Source organism: Salmo trutta, chromosome 29, assembly GCF_901001165.1.
Source record: "Salmo trutta chromosome 29, fSalTru1.1, whole genome shotgun sequence".
NCBI lineage: Eukaryota > Metazoa > Chordata > Actinopteri > Salmoniformes > Salmonidae > Salmo > Salmo trutta.
Window position 1 is genome coordinate 6,624,669 of NC_042985.1, and position 24,082 is coordinate 6,648,750.

At 43.0% G+C, this 24,082-nt stretch overlaps 3 protein-coding genes across 18 annotated transcripts in view; all 3 read left to right on the top strand.

Moving 5' to 3' along the window:
• LOC115166817 (neogenin) overlaps positions 1-4,353 on the top strand; it is a 246,523-nt gene extending 242,170 nt beyond the window's left edge. For 7 of the 11 annotated variants that reach the window (XM_029720664.1, XM_029720675.1, XM_029720665.1 and 4 more), the window contains 2 exons: positions 1,133-1,263; positions 1,998-4,353. In XM_029720664.1, the coding sequence (XP_029576524.1) occupies positions 1,133-1,263; positions 1,998-2,147 (281 nt within the window). In that variant the 3' untranslated portion in view covers positions 2,148-4,353. The other 4 variants (XM_029720669.1, XM_029720671.1, XM_029720674.1 and 1 more) reach the window with 2 other exon arrangements.
• A 2,768-nt stretch (positions 4,354-7,121) lies between these two features.
• Positions 7,122-19,796, top strand: LOC115166819 (sorting nexin-1). 3 transcript variants are annotated; one of them, XM_029720676.1, is made up of 15 exons: positions 7,122-7,287; positions 13,110-13,269; positions 13,364-13,917; positions 14,218-14,284; positions 14,928-14,971; positions 15,216-15,357; positions 15,524-15,602; positions 16,533-16,608; positions 16,740-16,853; positions 17,120-17,213; positions 17,336-17,541; positions 18,089-18,232; positions 18,338-18,418; positions 18,527-18,598; positions 18,740-19,796. In XM_029720676.1, the coding sequence occupies exons 1-15, from the start codon at positions 7,171-7,173 to the stop codon at positions 18,788-18,790; spliced, it is 2,001 nt and encodes a 666-aa protein (XP_029576536.1). In that variant the 5' UTR covers positions 7,122-7,170; the 3' UTR covers positions 18,791-19,796. The 3 variants fall into 3 exon arrangements, with proteins under 3 accessions (XP_029576536.1, XP_029576537.1, XP_029576538.1); XM_029720677.1 differs by having other exon boundaries at positions 7,123-7,287; positions 13,364-13,725; XM_029720678.1 differs by having other exon boundaries at positions 7,125-7,287; positions 13,364-13,533.
• Positions 19,797-20,798: 1,002 nt separating this feature from the next.
• The window catches only part of LOC115166820 (casein kinase I), a 48,295-nt gene continuing 45,011 nt past the window's right edge, over positions 20,799-24,082 (top strand). For 3 of the 4 annotated variants that reach the window (XM_029720679.1, XM_029720680.1, XM_029720681.1), the window contains exon 1: positions 20,799-21,045. The gene's annotated coding sequence lies outside the window, so the exon portion shown is untranslated. The remainder of the gene's footprint in view (positions 21,046-24,082) is intronic. The other variant, XM_029720682.1, reaches the window with a different exon arrangement.

Here is a 24,082-nt window from a genome sequence, read left to right on the forward strand (position 1 = left end):
TTTTTTCCCCCCAATTTCGTGGTATTCAATTGGTAGTCACAGTTTTGTCTCATCGCTGCAACTCCCGTACGGACTCTGGAGTGGCAAAGGTCGGGAGCCGTGCGTCCTCCGAAACACAACCCAACCAAGCCACACTGCTTCTTGACACAATGCCCATCCAACCCGGAAGCCAGCCGCACCAATGTGTCGGAGGAAACACCGTACACCTGGCGACCTGGTCAGCATGCACTGAGCCCGGCCCGCCACAGGAGTCACTAGTGCGCGATGAGACAAGGACATCCCTGCCGGCCAAACCCTCCCCTAACCCGGACGACGCAGGGCCAATTGTGCGTTGCCCCATGGGCCTCCCGGTTGCGGCCAGCTGCGACAGAGCCTGGACTCGAACCCAGAATCTCTAGCAGTACAGCGAGCACTGCGATGCAGAGCCTTAGACCACTGCGCCACTCGGGAGGCGTGACACCATTATTCCACTAGAAATTCAATCGTTTGGTGTTTTGTTGATGGTGGCAAACGCTGTCAGGTGCCGCTCCAGAATCTCCCATAAGTGTTGGATTGGGTTGAGATCTGGTGACTGACACACACACACACACACACACACACACACACACACACACCCTATGCTCCTTTGAGACACCTGTTTCAAAGTCACTGAGATCTCTTCTTCCATCCATGGTAGCCAAAATAACGGGCAACTGGTCATTTGTAGACACCCTAAGAATGATGATGTTAATTGCTTAATTAACTCAGGAACCACACCTGTGTGGAAGCATCTGCTTTCAATCTACTTTGTATCCCTCATTTACTCAAATGTTTCCTTTATTTGGGCAGTTACCTGTACATGTGTTTTCCACTCCCAAACTGCAGATGAACATAGACTGTAGGTAGAGCTTCTTGAGAAAGGAAAGGAAACGCATGTAAAGAAGATGACTTGTGATTCCCTCTAACTATCAATCCATTTGGAACTGTGTCTGTCCTGTCTGTCTCTCTGTGTCTGTCTCTCTCTCTTTCTCTCTCTCTCTGTCTGTATCTCTCTCTCTGTCTGTATATCTCTGTCTGTATCTCGGTCTCTCTCTGTCTCTCTCTCTCTCTGTCTGTATCTCTGTGTCTCTCTCTCTTTCTGTCTGTATCTCAGGGCCCCAGCTCCACTCAGTAAAGACAGCCTCCATCGGCACCCTGGGCAGGGTACGCCCCCCCATGCCAGTCACGGTGCCCAGTGCGCCAGACGTGCCCGAGACCAGCAAGATGCTGGAGGATGTAGACAGTGTGAGTACTGCTCCCCCCAGGTCTTAGAGTAGAAAGGCTACAACATGCCAATGTCTGATTATGACTGTTAAATCAGCTGGCATATCATGTATTGTTGGTTGTTATTGTAGTTTGTACACACTTTAAATACAGGAAGTACACATGAATTACTATGTCATGTTGGGGTAAAAACCTGGTCATAGATCAATCAAGCCCATTGAACTAGCGAATACATTCCAAGAGCATGTCATGTTTCATTTTGGACACAATCCAAATGACATTGACATGGATTTTAATCACATTTCTGTTTCCTTTCTCTCTTTATTCTTTGCAACTTGTTGCCTCCCTCACTGTTTCATGGTGTTAATGTTGGCTGCTTGTGATCATTGATATTATTGCATTTAATTTCTAATAATTCCTCTAAACCCATTGGAATGGTTTTGCCCATGATAATTCCCCTTAACCCATTGGAATGGTTTTGCCCATGATAATTCCCCTTAACCCATTGGAATGGTTTTGCCCATGATAATTCCCCTTAACCCATTGGAATGGTTTTGCACATACATTGATGTCTTGCCCCCTTTCAATGCCTTAACATATTGGTTGGCTGTTGATGCTGCTTTGTTTGTCTTGGACTTGGCTTCACGCTGCAGTCCCATTGACCAATTCCCCACCTCACCCACCCTTTATTTTGTAAACCTCATTACTCCCACCCCCTCCAAAAACAAACTGACCCTCTCCTCTCCCTTCCCCAGGTCCTTGCCTCCCTCCCCTCCTGTTCCTCCCTTGCTCCCCGCAGTAACCCTGTTCCTTTCCCTCAGAGCTACGAGCCTGATGAGTTGACAGAGGAGATGGCCCACCTAGAGGACCTGATGAAGGACCTGAACGCTATAACCACAGCCTGAGAACCACACGCCCACTCACCACGCTGCTCACACACACATACAGGCAGACACACACACACACACACTGCCAGCCCTCAGAAAACTGGGAGCCTGATGCCCGGATACAAAATGTATACCGTCAATGGATCCTACACACCCCACTCAAGACAAACAAAAAATCTAAACTGAAACTTTTCAACTTTTGGCTTACCTTGCTCAGTCTCAGGAAGGAGATGGCCATTTAAAAAAACGACAGTTCACCTTTTTATGAAGAAACATTCTCAGAGACGATATCTAACATTGGTCGCTTTCAACCAGAAGATTGTGAATTTTCTCAGCAAAAAAACTGAAATGCATCAGAAGGTTGTTCTCATACTTTGATTGCCGGGGAGACCGCTCCTATGGTTGCCGGGGAGACCGCTCCTATGGTTGCCGGGGAGACCGCTCCTATGGTTGCTCCGACAGACATCATATTGTGATTCCAAGTCAAGAGGAAGAGTCAAATATGCCGGTATTTCATGTTGGTGCTCACGAAACACAATCTAAACACAGTGTTTGTTTAATTAGTGTCACTTATTTGTGCGTTTTTGTATATCTATTGCCCTGTTTCAGTGAAGTGAACATTGGACAACAGTCCCCTCCATTTCCATAAAAGCGGTAATTTTAGAGCTATCATTTTGATCCAATGACGTCTGTTTTCCCTACTCTGTGTTATATATTGTGCCAAGTCTCTTATTATTCTCTAATATGCCATGTATTTTTTTTACATATCCGTATAGATATGTACATATGTTTTTAAAAAACGGCCTCATTCTATTCCCCCCCTAGCCTAGCCAATCATTTCATTTTATTTGGGAGGAGAGTGACAAAATAGACCCTCAAACGCTCGCTTTTCATATCTTGTGGGGAGATGCCTTGCGTGTTAGTACATTACATTTGAATGGATTCTTGCATTCTCTGGCATGGTGTTGCCCCTTTGTACATTGAAATGTTCAGTCTTTTTTTGTTTATGGGGGCTCCGTTTCAAAAAGCCTTACGAAACGTGTCCGTACGTTTACATTGGAGATGACTGTGCCCTCGGTGGACGTTTTCCAGTTACACTGTGATCCCTCTGACGCGCAGCGTCACCACTCTCAGGCCAGACTGGCCTTGGAGTGCCAAGTAGTAGGGCTTGTTAGCTGGTGACCCTTCAGAACCATCTGTGGGACATGAACCCTCCGGAGGCTGCTGGACTCGGAGTGCCTCACCCCGCAATCACACATCCTACCCAGTCAGTCGTTTCAATGGAATGGCAATATATCATATGAAAGTGCTATGAAATGGATGTCATGTTTCCAAGAGCCAATATTTGGTTGAAGAGGTCTGTTTTTTGCTCTTTATCTCTCTCTGTCATGTGAAAACCAGGTTTTTCAATCAAGGATAAGTGTTTACTGTTATCTGAGGTCTCTTAAATAAACACTGCTTCATCGCTCTTTTTAAATGCTTCTTGCAACGATGTTGGCCTATTGAATGGGACTCCCAGATTCAGATTTTTTTTTACATGTAGTTTGTTTTGTATGAAGAAAAAATAAACTTGTTCTGTACACAATTCCAATGTAAAAAATTAAATATGATAATGTAAGAAACTAGTTTTTCATCTGCCCTCTTACCCAAAGAAGTGTAATTGCAATCCTAGTTACATGCTCTACTTTTGTGAATACCATGTTTCTCATAATGTACATCGTCATGAATGTCAATATAACTGTAAGAGATTTTACTTATGGATACAAAAGGAACATGTAAAAAAATTTAAAAAAAAGTGGACCGTAGGGAAAAAAATGACACGACGCTAACCCGTTGGGAATAACCTATTAAGTTGTAGACAGTCAAGCCTGTATTGCACTTTTTCACCATTTTTGAAAAAAACAATTTCTTCCATATCTTGTGTTTTAAATATAAAAGCGGTGTTTCTGTAACGTAGTGTCCTAGGTTAGCAGCAGGCAGCTGGTCTTGTTTTAATGTTAATTTGCTTTTGAGATATGAAATTGAGCAGCAGGTTTTACTGTGCTGCTGAGGTATTCTGTTGCTTGTTTCTGTACAGAGATCTCTTTGCTTTCTGTAGAATATTCTGTGGCTTAAAAAAAACAAAAAAAAACAATTTGACAAAAAAAAGTTATTTTTTATTTTTATTGGTGCTCTTATACATTGTGTATCCAACTATTATGAATACTAACAAAGTTGAAGTTTCTACTTGTCTGTTTTGTCATGTATGTCGTATTTTCTTGGTTGTGTGTGTTTGTCGTACATGCGTGGGCGTCAATCTATTTCTCCATGAGACTTTTTAATGGGTGACTTACTGCCTGCCCTCATAGACTAGGTGTAACATAGTAAATGTAAATCCAGGACACTCAAATTAGTATATGTTACGTTTGTATGGAAACAAGACAGGTGGTTACTTAAGGTAAAAACAAAAGGAGGGTGGATAGATGGGCGTTATAACATCTAGGATTTACGCACAGAAAAATACGAAATGCTCTAGGATCAGGTTGCTGTACACATTGCCACTTTGATCAAAGAGACGCTAGATGTGTTTACTTAGCCTGGTCCTAGATCTGAAAATACGCTTAGCAATGTCTTTGCAGCCATTGTCAAGCCAAACTTCCCTTTTTAAAAATGAACCAAACAAAGAAAGTCGCATAAACTTGTCAAGCCAGCCAAATGAGGCTAATACCTTTTGCATGAACCAAGCCAGCCAAATGAGGCTAATACCTTTTACATGAACCAAGCCAGCCAAATGAGGCTAATACTTTTTACATTTTAAATTAACCAAGCCAGTGGAATACGTGAGATGCATACAGATAAAAAGATGTGCACATTTATGGGGCTGAAGAACAGTTTCAGAACTAACCAGTGACTCTCGGCAGTAAAACCAGATCTCTGTGAAGCTCAGTGACAACATTGTAAGTGTTAATGGATAGGAGAGTGAAGGAAGAGGACTGTCAGGACAAAAGATACTCAAGTCAAAGAGAGAGAAAGGACAAAGCTCTTGCGTCTATGCTGGGGTGGGGGGATTTTGTTGTTGAATGACGTCACTTATGGTGACTTTTTAAAGCACATTCTATGCAAATGAATGAAAATTAAATTGTTCTCTTCCTTTGAAACTCATCTGAAAATCGAGGACTGTTAAATTTGATCTATTGATCTTAACTTCATCAGGCAATTCTATATTAACCCCCCAAATTATTTGGCTAGCATAACAATACTGTATTTTACCTATCAATTATTACATCTATTAATAGTGTTGGCCAGATATAAATGCGTAGAACGTGACAAATCCTTCATCGGCAAGACAAACCTGGTCGGTCATGAGGACTCACACAGGGAAGAAATCATACAGATGTCCAGAGTGCAGCAAAAGCATTTCTAAAGCAAGTTATTTGAAAATTCATCATAGAATTCACACAGGTAAAACATATATCGGTGTAAACGATTTGGCAAATCCTTCAGTCACGAGGTCAAACGTGAACTCACAGGTGACAAATCACATCAATGCGAATAAAGTGGCAAATCATTGAGGGCGAGGCCAGACTGGCCCTTTGATTTCTATCCGTATCTGTAATTGTCAATGATTTCTCAATGGAAGTTGTACGTTGACGGTCAGCGGAGATGACGCGTCCATAACCATACAATTTCAATCCATTTTTCACGTACAAAAATATCTGAGTGAACTTTGGACTGGCCGACGGTTACGTAACCATCCGTTTAGCGAATTAGAAAAGAGCAGGCGTTTCACGTCACACACTCCACACGGACCAAAATGCATCCGTTTTAATTTGGTGTCCATTCTCCACGGGTCAGTACGGCCTTCACCTTGTAGTCAGAGCGGACATTTGGTCAAGCATACGACATTTCAAACGGGAGAAACCGTTTTGCTGCAAAGATTGTGGTTCATGCTACACTAGAAATTCAAATCTTAAAAGCGCATATGAAGAAAAAGCATTTTGTGCTTTATGTGTGGAAAATGGTTAAAATCAGCCACTAAAATGCCATCAGTTAATTCACTGAAGAGAAATACGTTGTTGCCATGACTGTGGCAAACTCTTCCACAACAAGAAGAACCTTCATAAAAATATCAAGATCGACAAAGAGGAGAAAATATATTGCTGTCATAAATGTGTCAAATTCTTTAGACAACAGTACACACTGATGGGCATATGAAGATATACATGGAAGAAAGAGAATGGATTTCCTCTGATTAAAAACCATACAAACACAAAACATGGCCAATGCTTCTACAAAGGGAGTCTGGTTAGGCTCACTCAGTCTGATTACATTTTTTTTAATGACTTTTTAATTGGTTTTCTCGTAGACTGAAGGTCTACATTTGAATTTGTATCTGTTTTCAAAAGGACACTTCTGTTATCAATAAGAATCATTGTTTAGTAAATTAGACTATCAAAAATAAAACGATTTTGAATGATAATTTTGGAGCTATTGTTCCCTTAGCCATATAAAAACTATCAACTATGGCTATCAAACCGTTAATTTGTCAGGACTCAAGGGTCAGAGGGAGTTTCTCTTCTAACAAATACATGTAGAGGATCTCTTTCACAGCCCAATTTCCTTATGGCTCTGTCAGAATACTTTTTAAATACATGCTTCTTTGAGTCCTTCCTAAAAGTTGTGACTGATAATACATGACTGGATTGGTGAAGGGTGTAAGGACGCTCACTTTCATCTGTCCAAATTCGTGATTAATTCAAGGAGAAGGTAGAGGTGCATTTTTAAAAACTGACTATGGCCCAGCCAGCCACTTTAGCCCATGCCTAACCTAACACCTGGAGCCACATGGTAATTCAAAAACATCACATATAATACAGAATGGCGGTTGAAATACATTATATAGGCTAGATATTTTCTACAATGTGATTCATCATTTACAGTTGGTAACACAGTACAGTAGAAAGAATACAGGTCTGTGACGTTCCTTGTTGCCGTTTAATCACCAGCAGGTGTCGCTCCAGACAGTACTTTGCACTTGTCAACTTCCGCTTACAGACGTATCATGGCGGCTAGCTCACCGCGGAATCCCCCTCCTCTACCTGGAGCAGAGAACCAAGACCCACTTTCCGAAATGGCAGATGAAGACAGTGACGAAGGGGAGGATATATTCGTTGGCAATGTAAGAACTAGACATATCAGATGATACCAGCTACAGCTTGTCCTGACTGAAGCCGGATCTGTACAGCATTCCATAGCATGCTAATGTTAGCTTGCTAGCTAAGCTAGTAGCCCTGTACACTACAGAACGGCGTTTAGCCAGCTAGCTAGGCTAACATTAGCTAGCTACCTGTCAAGCACAACTCTTCAAGTCTCCTTTCTGGTACAATCCAGTAGATAGCTTACTGACGTTAACTCCTTTTGTTTTTTGAATGCAGTCTGCAAGCTGCACTCACTCAAACCATTACTAACTTATTACGCGCTGCACTCCAGCCTAGATATCTACCTGTGTGAAGCTAGTCACAAAAAGGATTAACCATAATAGTGGAATTTTTGGTTCGCTTTCAAAATAAAAGTGATACAAATAGTGGAAACGTGCTAAATTTGGACTAGCTAGATAATGCTAAACATCACTGTTACAATGGTTATTCCATGGATAATCCGTCTGAAAGAAGTCGCTGTAAAAAATATGCAAATCTATGCAAGCTAGAATGTTGAATAAAATTATGAGGTTACTTCGCCGGTTGTCCGTGCAGAACCTACCGGCGCAGCAAAAAGTCAAGTAAACAATGATTTACTGTGGACATTTGATCTCCACAACTTTTTCCAGCACCTGTAAATTCTGTCACTTGTATTTTCCATCTCCTTAGCATTTCACGTGATGCACAATATGTAAACAATAGCCGAATGTAATCGAACATTGTCGAATAAAGCACGTTCCGTCCCAACCTCCGGTCTATGCTTCGGTTAAACTCGGCCATTGTTGATATATTGTCCAAGTCATGCGAATTGCGTCAGTATTGGGAATACAATCCAGAAATACAAACCGATATTCAGACCAGTGTACTGAAAGTCGGGTTAATAACACTGTGGATAGTCTGTCTCAGATTACCTCCTATATAAGGAGAAAATGAGGTAAAGTATGTTTAAATTAAGTTTATTCAACGTTCTGTCTTATGACTGTTCATAAAAAGTGAGCCTACATGTTAGAGATGAGAGAATAGTCTGACACGCTCGGATTCGTAGAGGCTATGTACAGCCTAACCTAAGGATGTTGCACCCATGAAATGGAGTATTAGCCTACTCAGTGACATTCACAGAACGCTAATATGTGTGTAAACGCTACACAGTTGTATTCTGTGAGTGTCACTCAGTAGGCTGATACCCCATTTCATGGGTGCAACATCCTTAGTTACATCCTGTATAGTGCATATAAGCATGCCACAAATGCAATTCTAAAGTCTAATACATCCACAGTGCGATTTCAACTCATTTGTATTTCTTTGGGTCAAATTAACTAATTATTGTCTTGAATCTGTATAACATCCGACCTTGTTTAGCATTAACTAGTCCAAATATGGCATTATTCCACTATTTGTATTCGTTTGAATCTCTTTTAATGGGGCACTTTTATTTTGAACCGCAAATTCCACTATTGTTGCTAATCCTTAGTGTGGCTAGCTTCACACAGGTGTAGTTAGCCAAGGTGGCTAATTCTCAAATCAAAGTTTATTTGTCACGTGCTCCGAATACAACAGGTGTAGACCTTACAGTGAAATGCTTACTTACAGGCTCTAACCAATAGTGCAAAAAAGGTATTAGGTGAACAATAGGTAAGTAAAATAAATAAAACAACAGTAAAAAGACAGGCTATATACAGTAGCGAGGCAATAAAAGTAGCGTGGCTACATACAGACACTGGTTAGTCAGGCTGATTGAGGTAGTATGTACATATGGTTAAAGTGACTATGCATATATGATGAACAGAGAGTAGCAGTAGCGTAAAAGAGGGGTTGACACAATGCAGATAGCCTGGTTAGCCAATGCGCGGGAGCACTGGTTGGTCGGCCCAATTGAGGTAGTATGTACATGAATGTATAGTTAAAGTGACTATGCATATGATAAACAGAGCAGCGTAAAAAAGGGGTTGGGGGGCACACAATGCAAATAGTCTGGGTAGCCATTTGATTACCTCTTCAGGAGTCTTATGGCTTGGGGGTAAAAACTGTTGAGAAGCCTTTTTGTCCTAGACTTGGCACTCTGGTACCGCTTGCCATGCCGTAGTAGAGAGAACACTATGACTGGGGTGGCTGGGGTCTTTGACCATTTTTAGGGCCTTCCTCTGACACCGCCTGGTGTAGAGGTCCTGAATGGCAGGCAGCTTAGCCCCAGTGATGTACTGGGCCGTACGCACTACCCTCTGTAGTGCCTTGCGGTCAGAGGCCGAGCAATTGCCGTACCAGGAAGTGATGCAACCAGTCAGGATGCTCTCGATGTTGCACCTGTAGAACCTTTTGAGAATCTGGGGACCCATGCGAAATCTTTTTAGTTTCCTAAGGGGGAATAGGCTTTGTCGTGCCATCTTCACGACTGTCTTGGTGTGTTTGGACCATTGTAGTTTGTTGTTGATGTGGACACCAAGGAACTTGAAGCTCTCAACCTGCTCCACTACAGCCCCGTCGATGAGAATGGGGGCGTGCTCGGTCCTCCTTTTCCTGTAGTCCACAATCATCTCCTTAGTCTTGGTTACGTTGAGGGATAGGTTGTTATTCTGGCACCACCCGGCCAGGTCTCTGACCTCTTCCCTATAGGCTGTCTCGTTGTTGTCGGTGATCAGGCCTACCACTGTTGTGTCGTCTGCAAACTTAATGATGGTGTTGGAGTCGTGCCTGGCCACGCAGTCGTGGGTGAACAGGGAGTACAGGAGGGGCCTGAGCACGCACCCTTGGGGAGCTCCAGTGTTGAGGATCAGCGCGGCAGATGTGTTGCTACCTACCCTCACCACCTGGGGGCGGTCCGTAGGAAGTCCAGGATCCAGTTGCAGAGGGAGGTGTTTAGTCCCAGGATCCTTAGCTTAGTGATGAGCTTTGAGGGTACTATGGTGTTGAACGCTGAGCTGTAGCCAACGAATAGCATTCTCACATAAGTGTTCATTTTGTCCAGGTGGGAATGGGCAATATGGAGTGCAATAGAGATTGCATCATCTGTGGATCTGTTTGGGCGGTATGCAAATTGGAGTGGGTCTAGGGTTTCTGGGATGATGGTGTTGATGTGAGCCATTACCAACCTTTCAAAGCACTTCATGGCTATGAACGTCAGTGCTACGGGTCTGTAGTCATTTAGGCAGGTTGCCTTTGTGTTCTTGGGCACAGGGACTATGGTGGTCTGCTTGAAATAGTTGGTATTACAGACTCAATCAGGGACATGTTGAAAATGTCAGTGAAGACCCCTGCCAGTTGGTCAGCACATGCCCGGAGCACACGCCCTGGTAATCCGTCTGGCCCTGCAGCCTTGTGTATGTTGACCTGTTTAAAGGTCTTACTCACGTCGGCTACGGAGAGCGTGATCACACAGTCGTCCGGAACAGCTGATGCTATTGTTGCTAATCCTTAGTGTGGCTAGCTTCACACAGGTGTAGCTAGCCACGGTGGCTAATTCTGTTATGATTTTAGCCTATCTGGGCAATGATTGACCTCACTCTTGTCCAGGACCGGGGCAGCTGATAATGTAACAAACTAGCTTGTTAAATCGGTTCTATTTTTACAACTTCACTGCACGTTGGCTAGCTAGTTCTACTAATACAGTGGGGAGAACAAGTATTTGATACACTGCTGATTTTGCAGGTTTTCCTACTTACAAAGCATGTAGAGGTCTAATTTTTATCATAGGTACACTTCAACTGTGTGAGACGGAATCTAAAACAAAAATCCAGAAAATCACATTATGATTTTTAAGTAATTAATTTGCATTTTATACATCAGAAAAGCAGAACTTAATATTTGGTACAGAAACCTTTGTTTGCAATTACAGAGATCATACGTTTCCTGTAGTTCTTGACCAGGTTTGCACACCCTGCAGCAGGGATTTTGGCCCACTCCTCCATACAGACCTTATCCAGATCCTTCAGGTTTCGGGGCTGTCGCTGGGCAATACGGACTTTCAGCTCCCTCCAAAGATTTTCTATTGGGTTCAGGTCTGGAGACTGGCTAGGCCACACCAGGACCTTGAGATGCTTCTTACGAAGCCACTCCTTAGTTGCCCTGGCTGTGTGTTTCATGTCGTTGTCATGCTGGAAGACCCAGCCACGACCCATTTTCAATGCTCTTACTGAGGGAAGGAGGTTGTTGGCCAAGATCTCGCGATACATGGCCCCCATCCATCCTCCCCTCAATACGGTGCAGTCACCCTGTCCCCTTTGCAGAAAAGCATCCTCAAAGAATGATGTTTCACCTCCATGCTTCAGGGTTGGGATGGTGTTCTTGGGGTTGTACTCATCCTTCTTCTTCCTCCAAACATGGCGAGTGGAGTTTAGACCAAAAAGCTCTATTTTTGTCTCATCAGACCACATGACCTTCTCCCATTCCTCCTCTGGATCATCCAGATGGTCATTGGCAAACTTCAGACGGGCCTGGACATGCGCTGGCTTGAGCAGGGGGACCTTGCGTGTTCTGCAGGATTTTAATCCATGACGGCATAGTGTGTTACTAATGGTTTTCTTTGAGACTGTGGTCCCAGCTCTCTTCAGGTCATTGACCAGGTCCTGCCGTGTAGTTCTGGGCTGATCCCTCACCTTCCTCATGATCATTGATGCCCCACGAGGTGAGATCTTGCATGGAGCCCCAGACTGAGGGTGATTGACCGTCATCTTGAACTTCTTCCATTTTCTAATAATTGCGCCAACAGTTGTTGCCTTCTCACCAAGCTGCTTGCCTGTTGTCCTGTAGCCCATCCCAGCCTTGTGCAGGTCTACAATTTTATCCCTGATGTCCCTACACAGCTCTCTGGTCTTGGCCATTGTGGAGAGGTTGGAGTCTGTTTGATTGAGTGTGTGGACAGGTGTCTTTTTATACAGGTAACGAGTTCAAACAGGTGCAGTTATTACAGGTAATGAGTGGAACACATGAGGGCTTCTTAAAGAAAAACTAACAGGTCTGTGAGAGCCCGAATTCTTACTGGTTGGTAGGTGATCAAATAATTATGTCATGCAATAAAATGCAAATTAATTACTTAAAAATCATACAATGTGATTTTCAGGATTTTTGTTTTAGATTCCGTCTCTCACAGTTGAAGTGTACCTATGATAAATATTACAGACCTCTACATGCTTTGTAAGTAGGAAAACCTGCAAAATCGGCAGTGTTTCAAATACTTGTTCTCCCCACTGTATCTAACTTCAGTTGGACACACACTTGTTTCCACCCAAATAAAGGAAAATATGAGAAATTGTCTTCAAATTCCATAGTGGACATCAGTCCACACTTGAGCAGTTACCCCCACCTTAATTTTGGACAAAAATTTGTTTGATAGTAATGGACCTGTGGCTATGTAGGCCCATGTATTCTGTTGCATCATTGTAGTACAGCAATGTAATACAAAACTAAAGGGACAATTCACTATTTTTCAACACTAAATTCATAATCTCCAACACCACCCCCAACATCAACATTTGAACATGGTGGGTTTATATGTTTTTGAGTCAAAAAAACACTTATCTTCCTTCTATCTTTTTTACTTCAAACACAAATGCACCATTTTCATATGTTGATGTCGGGCTGGAGATGAATATGAAGTTACGTTTTTTTTTAAATAATAATACCTTTGTCACAGTCAACTGACCTGGCCCCTTTTCACTGATAACCCAAGTCCACCTCACACAAATATTGTGGTTTGGGCTTCTCCTTGTATGTGAAAGGTTTAAACGCCAGCACTAAAAAAGTGACCTGTTTAAATACCCTCAATTCTAACTGCTGTACTCTTTATTGATATTTTTGTATTACCCTTCAGAGCAACCCTGTTGCAGAGTCCTTTCAGCCTGACACAGCCAATGGTGAAGAACCAGCTGACCTCTTCAGTGAAGAAGAAACCAGCACCGCTGTCAACAGTTCCATCACAACCTCTAAGTCCAACGGTGTCCATTCAGACAATGAGAATGATCTATTTGCAGGTATGTTATCATTTTTATCTTTTATTATTACCCCTACTAGACTGAAGAGCAGAATTGGTTCATCTCCCTGTGACGTCCTTGCTTATGTTGTAAGTCCACTCAGAGGCCTCGGTGGAGCTGTCCATGGAGAACCCCAGCACCATAGCCAGGGAGAACCCCAGCATCATAGCCAGGGAGAACCACAGCACCACAGCCAAGACCTCTGGAGCTGAATTCACCCCGTCACTTACACTATCAGCAACACAACCCAGGTCTATGGAGCAGGTAGGCTACAACAGGACATCAGCAACACAACCCAGGTCTATGGAGCAGGTAGGCTACAACAGGACATCAGCAACACAATCCAGGTCTATGGAGCAGGTAGGCTACAACAGGACATCAGCAACACAATCCAGGTCTATGGAGCAGGTAGGCTACAACAGGACATCAGCAACACAACCCAGGTCTATGGAGCAGGTAGGCTACAACAGGACATCAGCAACACAATCCAGGTCTATGGAGCAGGTAGGCAACAACAGGACATCAGCAACACAATCCAGGTCTATGGAGCAGGTAGGCTACAACAGGACATCAGCAACACAATCCAGGTCTATGGAGCAGGTAGGCTACAACAGGACATCAGCAACACAATCCAGGTCTATGGAGCAGGTAGGCAACAACAGGACATGCCCAACAAATTCCACCACAGTTGAGTTTAATGTAATATGGTGTTGTCTGCTGCTTGTTGCTTTGGAGGGCCATTATGCCGTACCATAATTATTATCAGCCCTCAAAAGACAGATATAGGGGATAGGGAACACTGCTGACCTTATGAGACTAGCAAAACCCCAAACGTTTTCACCATTGTTTCTCTATGCAGCATTAGCAAAAGAGAGAGAGTAATTACAGTAAATGTAAGTGCAATTTCCCGAAGTCTTGTTGTTCACCAGCTCATTTCCACCAATTCAGTTGGAAGAGGAAAAGGATGAGGACAGCTTTGACATGGACGTTGCTGTCACCAATCCAGAGAAAATTGGTAAGGAATATTTTTTTCTCACTATCTTTGAACTAATGTTTAGCAACCATTTAGAAGCATTGGAAGTGTGTATTGTGGTTGAATCCATGGAAGCTATGATGTAATTATCTCATCTTCCTCTCAATTGAGTTTAGTTTTTAAAGTAGGAAGCCAAGACAGCGTTGCTGTGAGAGGGAGTGTTTTCTTGCTTGTCCAAGCAGCTTTGAGGGTTAGGTGGTTAGGAGTCTAATATTGGCTATCAATGTAGCAAGAAACTAACTATAGCTTTAGCTACACATGGCAAGTTGAGAGTTTTGTTTTTGTCAAGTTGAATGGGAAGAACACAACAGAAAGACAACAGAAGACGGAATATCAAAGCCTCACAGAAGACGGCAGGCATGCTAGCTAGCTACGACGAGCCAGAACAGCATGGATACACAAGATGCCGCGAGCTCAAGACGGACCAGGACCAGATCCTTGAAACCTCTTTACCTCAGTTTAGTTTTTAATGTTGTTCACTCTTGGTCCTGGAGGGTTGTAGACAGGATATGCCTGTTTTTTCTTATTTTACAGTTTGTGTGTCATTTTTCTGTCTCTGATTTCATATTTGACACTAAACTTTGTCTGAACCTCTGTAACCTGACAATTTGATATTCCCTTTTAGGAGATGGCATGAACGCTTACATGGCCTACAAGGTGTCCACTCGGGTATGTAACTTCTGCAGTAGCAAAATCAGGACTTTTTAAACAACTCGTTTTTGTTTTGGTCATGTTTATAGTAGTACTCCCAAACCATTTCTTCTATACTTTGCACTGTGACCATGAACAATTTGAAGGAATTACTCTGCTTGTTTTGAGTAGGCCTACTTCTGCCAGTGTCCTCTATGAAATCAGAACTTGTGATTTTGTCTTGCGCAAACTGATACTAAGCCTCACTAATTCCACCCCCTAGACTACATTACCCATGTTCAGAAACAGGACATTCTCGGTGTGGAGGAGGTTCAGTGATTTCCTTGGGCTGTATGAGAAGCTGTCGGTGAAGCACTCCCTGAACGGCTGTATCATCCCTCCACCACCAGAGAAGAGCGTTGTGGGTATGGAACTACATTTGTCAGTTCACGTCTGCCAGCCAGTCTCAAAAACAAAACCACTGGTTGCAGACATAGTATGCAAACCCGGTAGATTTCACAGGTGCAGGGTATTGATCAAGGCACATAAAATACAGAAAGACACTAGTAACACCATGTTTTGACTCCCTAGGGATGACCAAAGTGAAGGTGGGAAAGGAGGACTCTTCCTCGGCTGACTTTGTGGAGAGGAGGAGAGCGGCTCTGGAGAGGTAGAACCTGAAGCAGCACCTTTTACCATTATTGTACTCAGACTTTGCATGTACAGTACGGTGAAGTATCATGTTCAGATTGTGTTTTATATTAGCCTGTTGATATCTCAAATCAAATCAAATTTATTTATATAGCCCTTCGTATATCAGCTGAAATCTCAAAGTGCTGTACAGAAACCCAGCCTAAAACCCCAAACAGCAAGCAATGCATGTGAAAGAAGCACGGTGGCTAGGAAAAACTCCCTAGGAAAAACTCCCTAGAAAGGCCAAAAACCTAGGAAGAAACCTAGAGAGGAACCAGGCTATGAGGGGTGGCCAGTCCTCTTCTGGCTGTGCCGGGTGGATATTATAACAGAACATGGTCAAGATGTTAAAATGTTCATAAATGACCAGCATGGTCAAATAATAATAATCATTGTAGTTGTCGAGGGTGCAACAAGCACGTCCGGTGAACAGGTCAGGGTTCCGTAGCCGCAGGCAGAACAGTTGAAACTGGAGCAGCAGGATGGCCAGGTGGACTGGGGACAGCAAGGAGTCATCATGCCAGGTAGTCCCGAGGCATGGTCCTAGGGCTCAGGTCCTCCGAGAGAAAGAAAGAAAGAAAGAGAGAAAGAGAGAATTAGAGAGAGCATATTTAAATTCACACAGGACACCGGATAAGACAAGAGAATACTCCAGATGTAACAGACTGACCCTAGCCCCCCGGCACATAAACTACTGCAGCATAAATACTGGAGGCTGAGACAGGAGGGATCAGAAGACACTGTGGCCCCATCCGATGATACCCCCGGACAGGGCCAAACAGGCAGGATATCTGTCATATTCCTTTGCTTTTGTTAAGAATGTATTGCTGTATCTTCATTGCTATGGCAGGCATTGCATTGTTTCCTCCCTGTAGTCTATCCCGTTGATATTTGTGGGATTTTCTAGGTACCTGCAGAGAGTAGTGTGTCACCCGTCCCTTTTACAAGACCCTGATGTCAGAGAGTTCCTGGAAAGGGACGAGGTAGGTGCTCTTCAGTCATTAGCTGTCAATACTGTCACAGACTACTGGAATCATGCATTCATTTGTGTGTGTCTGCGTATGTGCTTGTGTCTGTGTGTGTGTGTGTATGTGTGTGTGTGTGTCTTTGTCAGCTGCCTAGGGCGGTGGGTACACACACACTGAGTGGAGCTGGCTTCCTGAAGATGATCAACAGAGCATCTGATGCTGTCAGTAAGATGACCATCAAGATCAGCGACTCGGACGCTGTAAGACAATCACTGTTCTGGTTGATTTACTCAAATGCCAAACAGGAAATCATAGCAATAAAGTCAGTTATCTAAATTAATGTTGGAGCTTTTGCATTTTTTTTTTTCTTCTGTAAAAATATGAGCTTTTTCTTTACTGTCTGCTAAAAAGGATGCGTATGCCTCTGTAAAGCTTTGGGTCGATAAGTCCCCTTTGTCATTCAAATTAGTTTAATTGGTGTTGATTGGTTGCCTGATTGTTCCTCCCACGTTGCTTTGTGTTCCAGTGGTTTGACAACAAACTGCAGGAGGTGGAGAGCGAGGAGCTGCAGCTGAGGAAACTCCATGCGGTGGTGGACTCCCTGGTCAACCACAGAAAGGGTGAGATTCACAGAAAAAAGAGAGATGTCTGCTTTAAAACCCTTTTGATAAGATTGGAGCTTTAAAGCAGAGCAGACGTTCTTTTTTTATTTGTGACCCTGGTATATCTGTTGTTTCGTCAGAGCTCTGCGGGAACACAGCAGTGTTCGCCAAGAGCATGGCCATGCTGGGCAACTCGGAGGACAACACAGCTCTGTCCCGGGCCCTCTCCCAACTGGCCGAGGTGGAGGACAAGATGGAGACGCTACACCAGGAGCAGGCGGCCAGCGACTTTTTCATCTTGGCCGAGCTGCTGGCCGACTACATCCGCCTACTTGGAGCCGTCAGGGTACGGAAACTTCATTCTATATCCGCATACTAGGGGCCGTCAGGGTACGGAAACTTCATTCTACATCCGCCTACTAGGGGCCGTCAGGGTACGGAAACTTCATTCTACATCCGCCTACTAGGGGCCGTCAGGGTACGGAAACTTCATTCTATATCCGCCTACTAGGGGCCGTCAGGGTACGGAAACTTGATTCTACATCCGCCTACTAGGGGCCGTCAGGGTACGGAAACTTCATTCTACATCCGCCTACTAGGGGCCGTCAGGGTACGGAAACTTCATTCTATATCCGCCTACTAGGGGCCGTCAGGGTACGGAAACTTCATTCTATGGCCTGAATTTTAAGTAGAACACTACGACTACATTGACTGGATGAGTAAATCCAAAATGTCAATGGAAGATTAGTGCAAACGTTGCTAGCTTTGGTGCTAAATTGGGTAGCTACTAGCTAAAATCTGTGTGCCCTCGATGTGAAATTGATGTGGCGCAGATTTTGTCCTGAACTTGTGCTGTGCGCCAAATTTGGGCATTCTCGTTATGTTGTCCACAGGGCTGTTTTGAGCGGCGCATAAAAACGTGGCAGCACTGGCAGGAGGCTCAGAGCACCCTGCAGAAGAAGAGGGAGGTTGAGGCAAAGCTTCTGTGGGCCAACAAGCCTGACAAACTACAACAGGCCAAAGAGGAGATCACTGAGGTACAGGAGCCAGCACTGTGGTAATGCATGCTTAAAGGGAGGTGGTATTGCTTTGACTTCTATTTCCACCTTAAACTCTCCTTATTCCCCTCATGTCTTTCACAGTGGGAGGGTAAAGTCACTCAGTACGAGAGGGATTTTGACAGGATCTCTGTAACCGTTCGCAAGGAATTCCTCAGGTTTGAGGTAAGGCTAGTTTTTTTTGCATTTGAGCAACATCGTGCTGCCGTATTCAGGATAGTTTTGCATGAGAAAATCTACATGACAGTTATTTTCTTCCCCTCCATCTAACAGAAAGAGAAGACCAAGGACTTCAAAAGCCAGATAGTGAAATATCTGGAGTCTCTTCTACAGTCTCAACAGCGGGTAATCTGTACTCTTCTATTATTATTTAAATCTCTCTCTTCAAATATGTGTGTGTTCATGTAACTGTTTGCTTGAAATGTTGGCCTTTATACTCCAGATATTGATGTGGTCTCTTTTCACTTTTCTCCCTCTTGGATCTAGCTCGTAAAGTTCTGGGAAGCATTCCTGCCTGAAGCAAAAGCGATAGCATGATGAGGCTTGGGGACGTTAGGAAGAGAAGACTGCCTTTTTGAACACTTTACCTCTTGACTATGTACCCAGAAGACAATGCAACAGAGGGGACAACTACTCTACAGCTCAACCATATTATTTTCGCATTAGTGATTTTATTTTCCAGCTTTCAGTATGCTCTACAACGGCACAATGTATCGATTCAACAGAGATTCATTTGACAGTATAGCTTTTCTATGTAAACATGTAAGTGGGATATTTTTTACTCTGTGTTCTTGGGCCACCCTTACTCAGATAGGAAGAGTTTGACTTTCTAATCCTAAAGTGTTCACATTTTGAGGTACTTCCCTACAGTAGTAGTGTTTGTTTACAGTGGAGGGCAGTTGATAACTGTTTACAAAAGCTCATGAAATAACTTTTGGATCCACAAACGCATGGGGGAATGTAGTAAATTGTGTGTGTCGTGTGAAATACCACTTTGACTAGAGAGCTCATTCAAACTGATAGACGGACTAATGCCAACGGTCCTCAATTTGTGCATTTCCAGAATTACAGTGAAGGGACAAAATAATGGAAGCACGTAGTGTATGTTTATGGTGACCCATCAGATGAGTGTGCCTGCCTGTGTCTTTGTGCGTGTTCACCATTGTTTGATCATCAGTTGATATACATCTGTGACCTCAAATAATTAGGATCAACAACAGTCTTTCTGAACTAACCATCAGTATATTTTTACATCTGTGTTCAAACATGTAGCCTCATTGAATTCAGTGTGATTGTGAAATGTGTTATGTTCAGTGTTGGAAAAAGTACTCAATTGTCCTTCTTGAGTAAAAGTAAAGATAAATCAATAAAAAATTACTCAAATAAAAGTAAACGTCACCCAGTAAAATACTACTTGAGTAAAAGTCTAAAGGTATCTGGTTTTAAATGTACTTAAGTACAAGTGGTCGAAAAAGTACTAAATGTTCATACTTGAGTAAAAGTCAATGCTATACATAAAATTCCTTATATTAAGCAAACCAGACGGCACGATTTTCTTGTTTTTTATTTGTTTACAGACAGACTGCGGCACACTCCAACACTCAGACATAATTTACAAAAGCAGTATTTGTGCTTAATGAGTCTGCCAGATCAGAGGCAGTAGGGGTGACAATGCATTATATAGATAGGTGTGTGAATTGGACCATAATTCTATCTTGCCTCAGCATTCAAAATGTAACGAGTTATTTTGGGTGTCGGGGTAAATGTATGTGAGTAGTACATATCTTTAGGAATGTTGTGGAGTAAAAGTAGTCAAATATAAATAGTTATGTACACATACCCAAGTATTTTTTTCTTATGTACTTTAAACCACTGGTCATGTTTCCTCACAATTTTGATAAACTAGCAACAGTGCTTGACTTGGACTGAAATAGGTGTCAGTACTCATTTTGGGTGCTGGTACTGTTAAGGTGCAGGAACTCCATAATACTTTTGAACTAAATATTCTATATAAGGTGCAGGAACTCAAGCAGTAGAAAATTAGGTGCCGGTATTCAGTTCCGGTTGGGGTTATACCCAAATCCAGCACTGACTAGCAGTGTGTAATGATGATGAAAGCATAGTGATAACAAGTGTTGACTCCTTTAGTTTTCTTACCCAACATTTATGAGTATCTGTTCTTTTTCCTCAAGATGTGCTTTATTTTTGTAACTACTCACATTTAGATAAGATATTCCTGAAAATTCTATAGAAGGGAGTAATAAAGATGATTGATTGAACTTCGTTTAATGTTTGAGGCAGTTTTTTTGTCCATAAAATGTTATCAGTATCCAGAAATGTAGGACAGGGAATATCATATGGAGATTATTTGATGCGTCGTTTCAAACATAGTCCATCCACATAATATACATTTTATAGATGTATTGCATTGTTAAAACCATTGAGTTACATAATTTTAAGTCATATACTCAAATAATTAATCACCATTATCCAAAAAAACTAAAAACTTGGGTCCCCCCCAAAAAATGTATCGAGCCCTGTGCAACCTGGAAGTGTTGACGCAAGCGGGTGTGCCGTTCATAGCTCAATGGTGCGATTGCCTGTACTTCCGGAGAACGTAAACCTTTCACGAACAGCGAGATAGCAAGAAGAAAAATGATGAAAGGGTTGCTAGTCTGTCTCTATTGACTGATAATTATACAATATTTATATTTGATAGAATTAAATACATTTGAACACTTAGGTGAATCGCAAGAGGCGTCCGAATCAACAGCAGGAGCACCACAGCTAAAGTAAGTCGCTGGTTGTTTGCATGATGATAGCTAGCCTCGTTGCTAATGACGATAACTACTAGCTAACGTTAGCTATTTTCCATTTCCTCGTTCCACCTAATTTGTCTTAACCGAAATGTGGTTCCATGTCAATGAGGCTGCTATAACTAAATATCAATGCAATAAATGGCGCTATTAGTTGGCCTGCTAGCTCGCTAACGTATCCAAGCAAGTAACGTTATTGCTTTTTCATCCAATTTGTTTTGTATAACCTAACGTTAGCTAACTAGCTGTTAGCTGGATATATGAAAGTTATTGTTGGATAAAATTGCCCAATTTAACATTATGGGGTGCTTGCTTTTGACATAACAAAGGCTAACTATCTAGCTAGCGAACGTTATGGACATTCCCATCATTGGCTCAGTGTGTGAAAGCTAAGATACTAGTTAGCTAAGGTCAATTTACACATCTACTGTAGGTGGCTAGCTAATCGATATGTCCACATTGTCAGGAAGTATCTTTTGTCTATGGAAGAAGGCTATAATAACAAACGTCGCTGCTGGCATCGTTTTTTAGCTTGTGGAAAAGCATTTTCTTTCTATTTTCTACATAGTATAATAATAGTGAAGACGTCACAACTATGAAGTAACACATATGGAATCATGTAGTAACCAAAAAGTGTTAAACAAATCAAAATATATTTGATCTTCTTCAAAGTAGCCACCCTTTGCCTTGATGATAGCTTCAAATCAAATTTGGTTTGTCACATGCGCCGAATACGACAGACCTTAGTGAAATGCTTACTTACAAGCCCTTAACCAACGATGCAGTTTGAAGAAAAATAATTAAGTAAAACATTGATAACAAATAGTTAAAGAGCAGCAGTAAAATAACAGTAGTGAGGCTATATACAGGGGGTACCGGTACAGAGTCAATGTGCGGGGGCACCGATTAGTCGAGGTAATTGAGGTAATATGTACATGTTGGTAGAGCTATTAAAGTGACTATGCATAGGTGGTTGGCCTCCCGAGTGGCGCAGTGGTCTAAGGCACTGCATCGCACTAGAGATCCTGGTTCGAGTCCAGGCTCTGTCGCAGCCTGCCGCAACTGGGAGACACATGGGCTGGCACACAATTGGCCCAGCGTCGTCCGGGTTAGAGGAGGGTTCGGCAACTCCTGTGGTGGGCTGGGTGCATGCAAGCTGACACGGTCACCAGGTATACGGTGTTTCCTTCGACACATTGGTGTGGCTGGCTACTTATTTTCCACCATAATTTGCAAATAAATTCATTAAAAATCCTACAATGTGATTTTCTGGAGCAAAAAAATTCTCATTTTGTCTGTCATAGTTGAAGTGCATGCAAGCTATGATGAAAATTACAGGCCTCTCTCATATTTTTAAGAGGGAGAACTTGCACAATTGGAGGCTGACTAAATACTTTTTTGCCCCACTGTATTAAGAAGCCTTTTGGACCTAGACTTGGTGCTCCGGTACCGCTTGCCGCGCGGTAGCAGAGAGAACAGTCTATGACTAGGGTGGCTGGAGTCTTTGACAATTTTTTTGGGCCTTCCTCTGACACCGCTTGGTATGGAGTTCCTGGATGGCAGGGAGCTTGACCCCGGTGATGTACTGGGCCGTACGCACTACCCGCTGTAGTGCCTTGCGGTCAGAGGCCGAGCAGTTGCCATACCAGGCAGTGATGCAACCAGTCAGGATGCTCTCGATGGTGCAGCTGTATAACTTTTTGAGGATCTGAGGACCCTCGCCAAATCTTTTCAGGCTCCCGAGGGGGAATAGGCTTTGTCATGCGCTCTTCACGACTGTCTTGGTGTGTTTGGACCGTGGTAATTTGTTGGTGATGTGGACACCAAGGAACTTGAAGCTCTCAACCTGCTCTACTACATACCTACTACATACCCTGCTGATGAGAATGGTGGAATGCTTGGTCCTCCTTTTCCTGTAGTCCACAATCATATCCTTTGTCTTGGTCACGTTGAGGGAGAGGTTGTTGTCCTGGCACCACACAGCCAGGTCTCTGACCTCCCTATAGGCTGTCTCATCGTTGTCGGTGATCAGGCCTCCCACTGTTTTGTCGTCGGCAAACTTAATGATGGTGGAGTCGTGCCTGGCCATGCAGTCATGGGTGAAGAGGGGACTGAGCACGCACCCCTGAGGGGCCCACATGTTGAGCTGTAGTCAATTAATAGCATGTTCCTTTTGTCCAGGTGGGAAAGGGCAGTGTGGAGTGCAATAGATTGCATCATCTGTGGATCTGTTGGTATTCTGTCAACCAGCTTCATGAGGTATCAAATCAAAAAATATATAATGTATTGGTCACATACACGTGTTTAGCAGATTATTGTGGGTGTAGCAAAAATGCTTGTGCTTCTGGCTCTGACAGTGCAGTAATATCTAACAAGTAATATCTAAGTTTCACAACATATACCCAATATACACATAAATCTAAGTTAGGAATGGATTAAGAATATATATACATATGTCAGAGTGGCATTGGACTAAGATACCGTAGACTAGTATAGAGTGCAGTTTATACATATGAGATGAGTAATGCTAGATAATGAAATTATTAAAGTATCTAGTGATCCATTTCTAAAAGTGGTCAGGGATTCCTGATCGATGGCTATAGGCAGCCGTCTTTGATGTGCTAGTGATGGCTGTTTAGCAGTCTGATAGCCTTGAGATAGAAGCTGTTTTTCAGTCTCTCAGTCCCAGTTTTGATGCACCTGTACTGACCTCGCCTTCTGGATGATAGCGGGGTGAACAGGCAGTGGCTCGGGTGGTTGATGTCCTTGATGCTTTTTGGCCTTCCTATGGCATAGGGTGCTGTAGGTGTCCAGGAGGGCAGGAAGTTTTTCCCCGGTAATGCGTTGGGCAGACCACACCACCCTCTGGATAGGTTTGCGGTTGTGGTTGGTGCAGTTGCTGTACCAGGTGGTGATACAGTCTGACAGGATGCTCTCAGTTGTGCACATCATTACTGGAATGCATTTCAATTAACAGGTGTGCCTTGTTACAAGTTCATTTGTGGAATTTCTA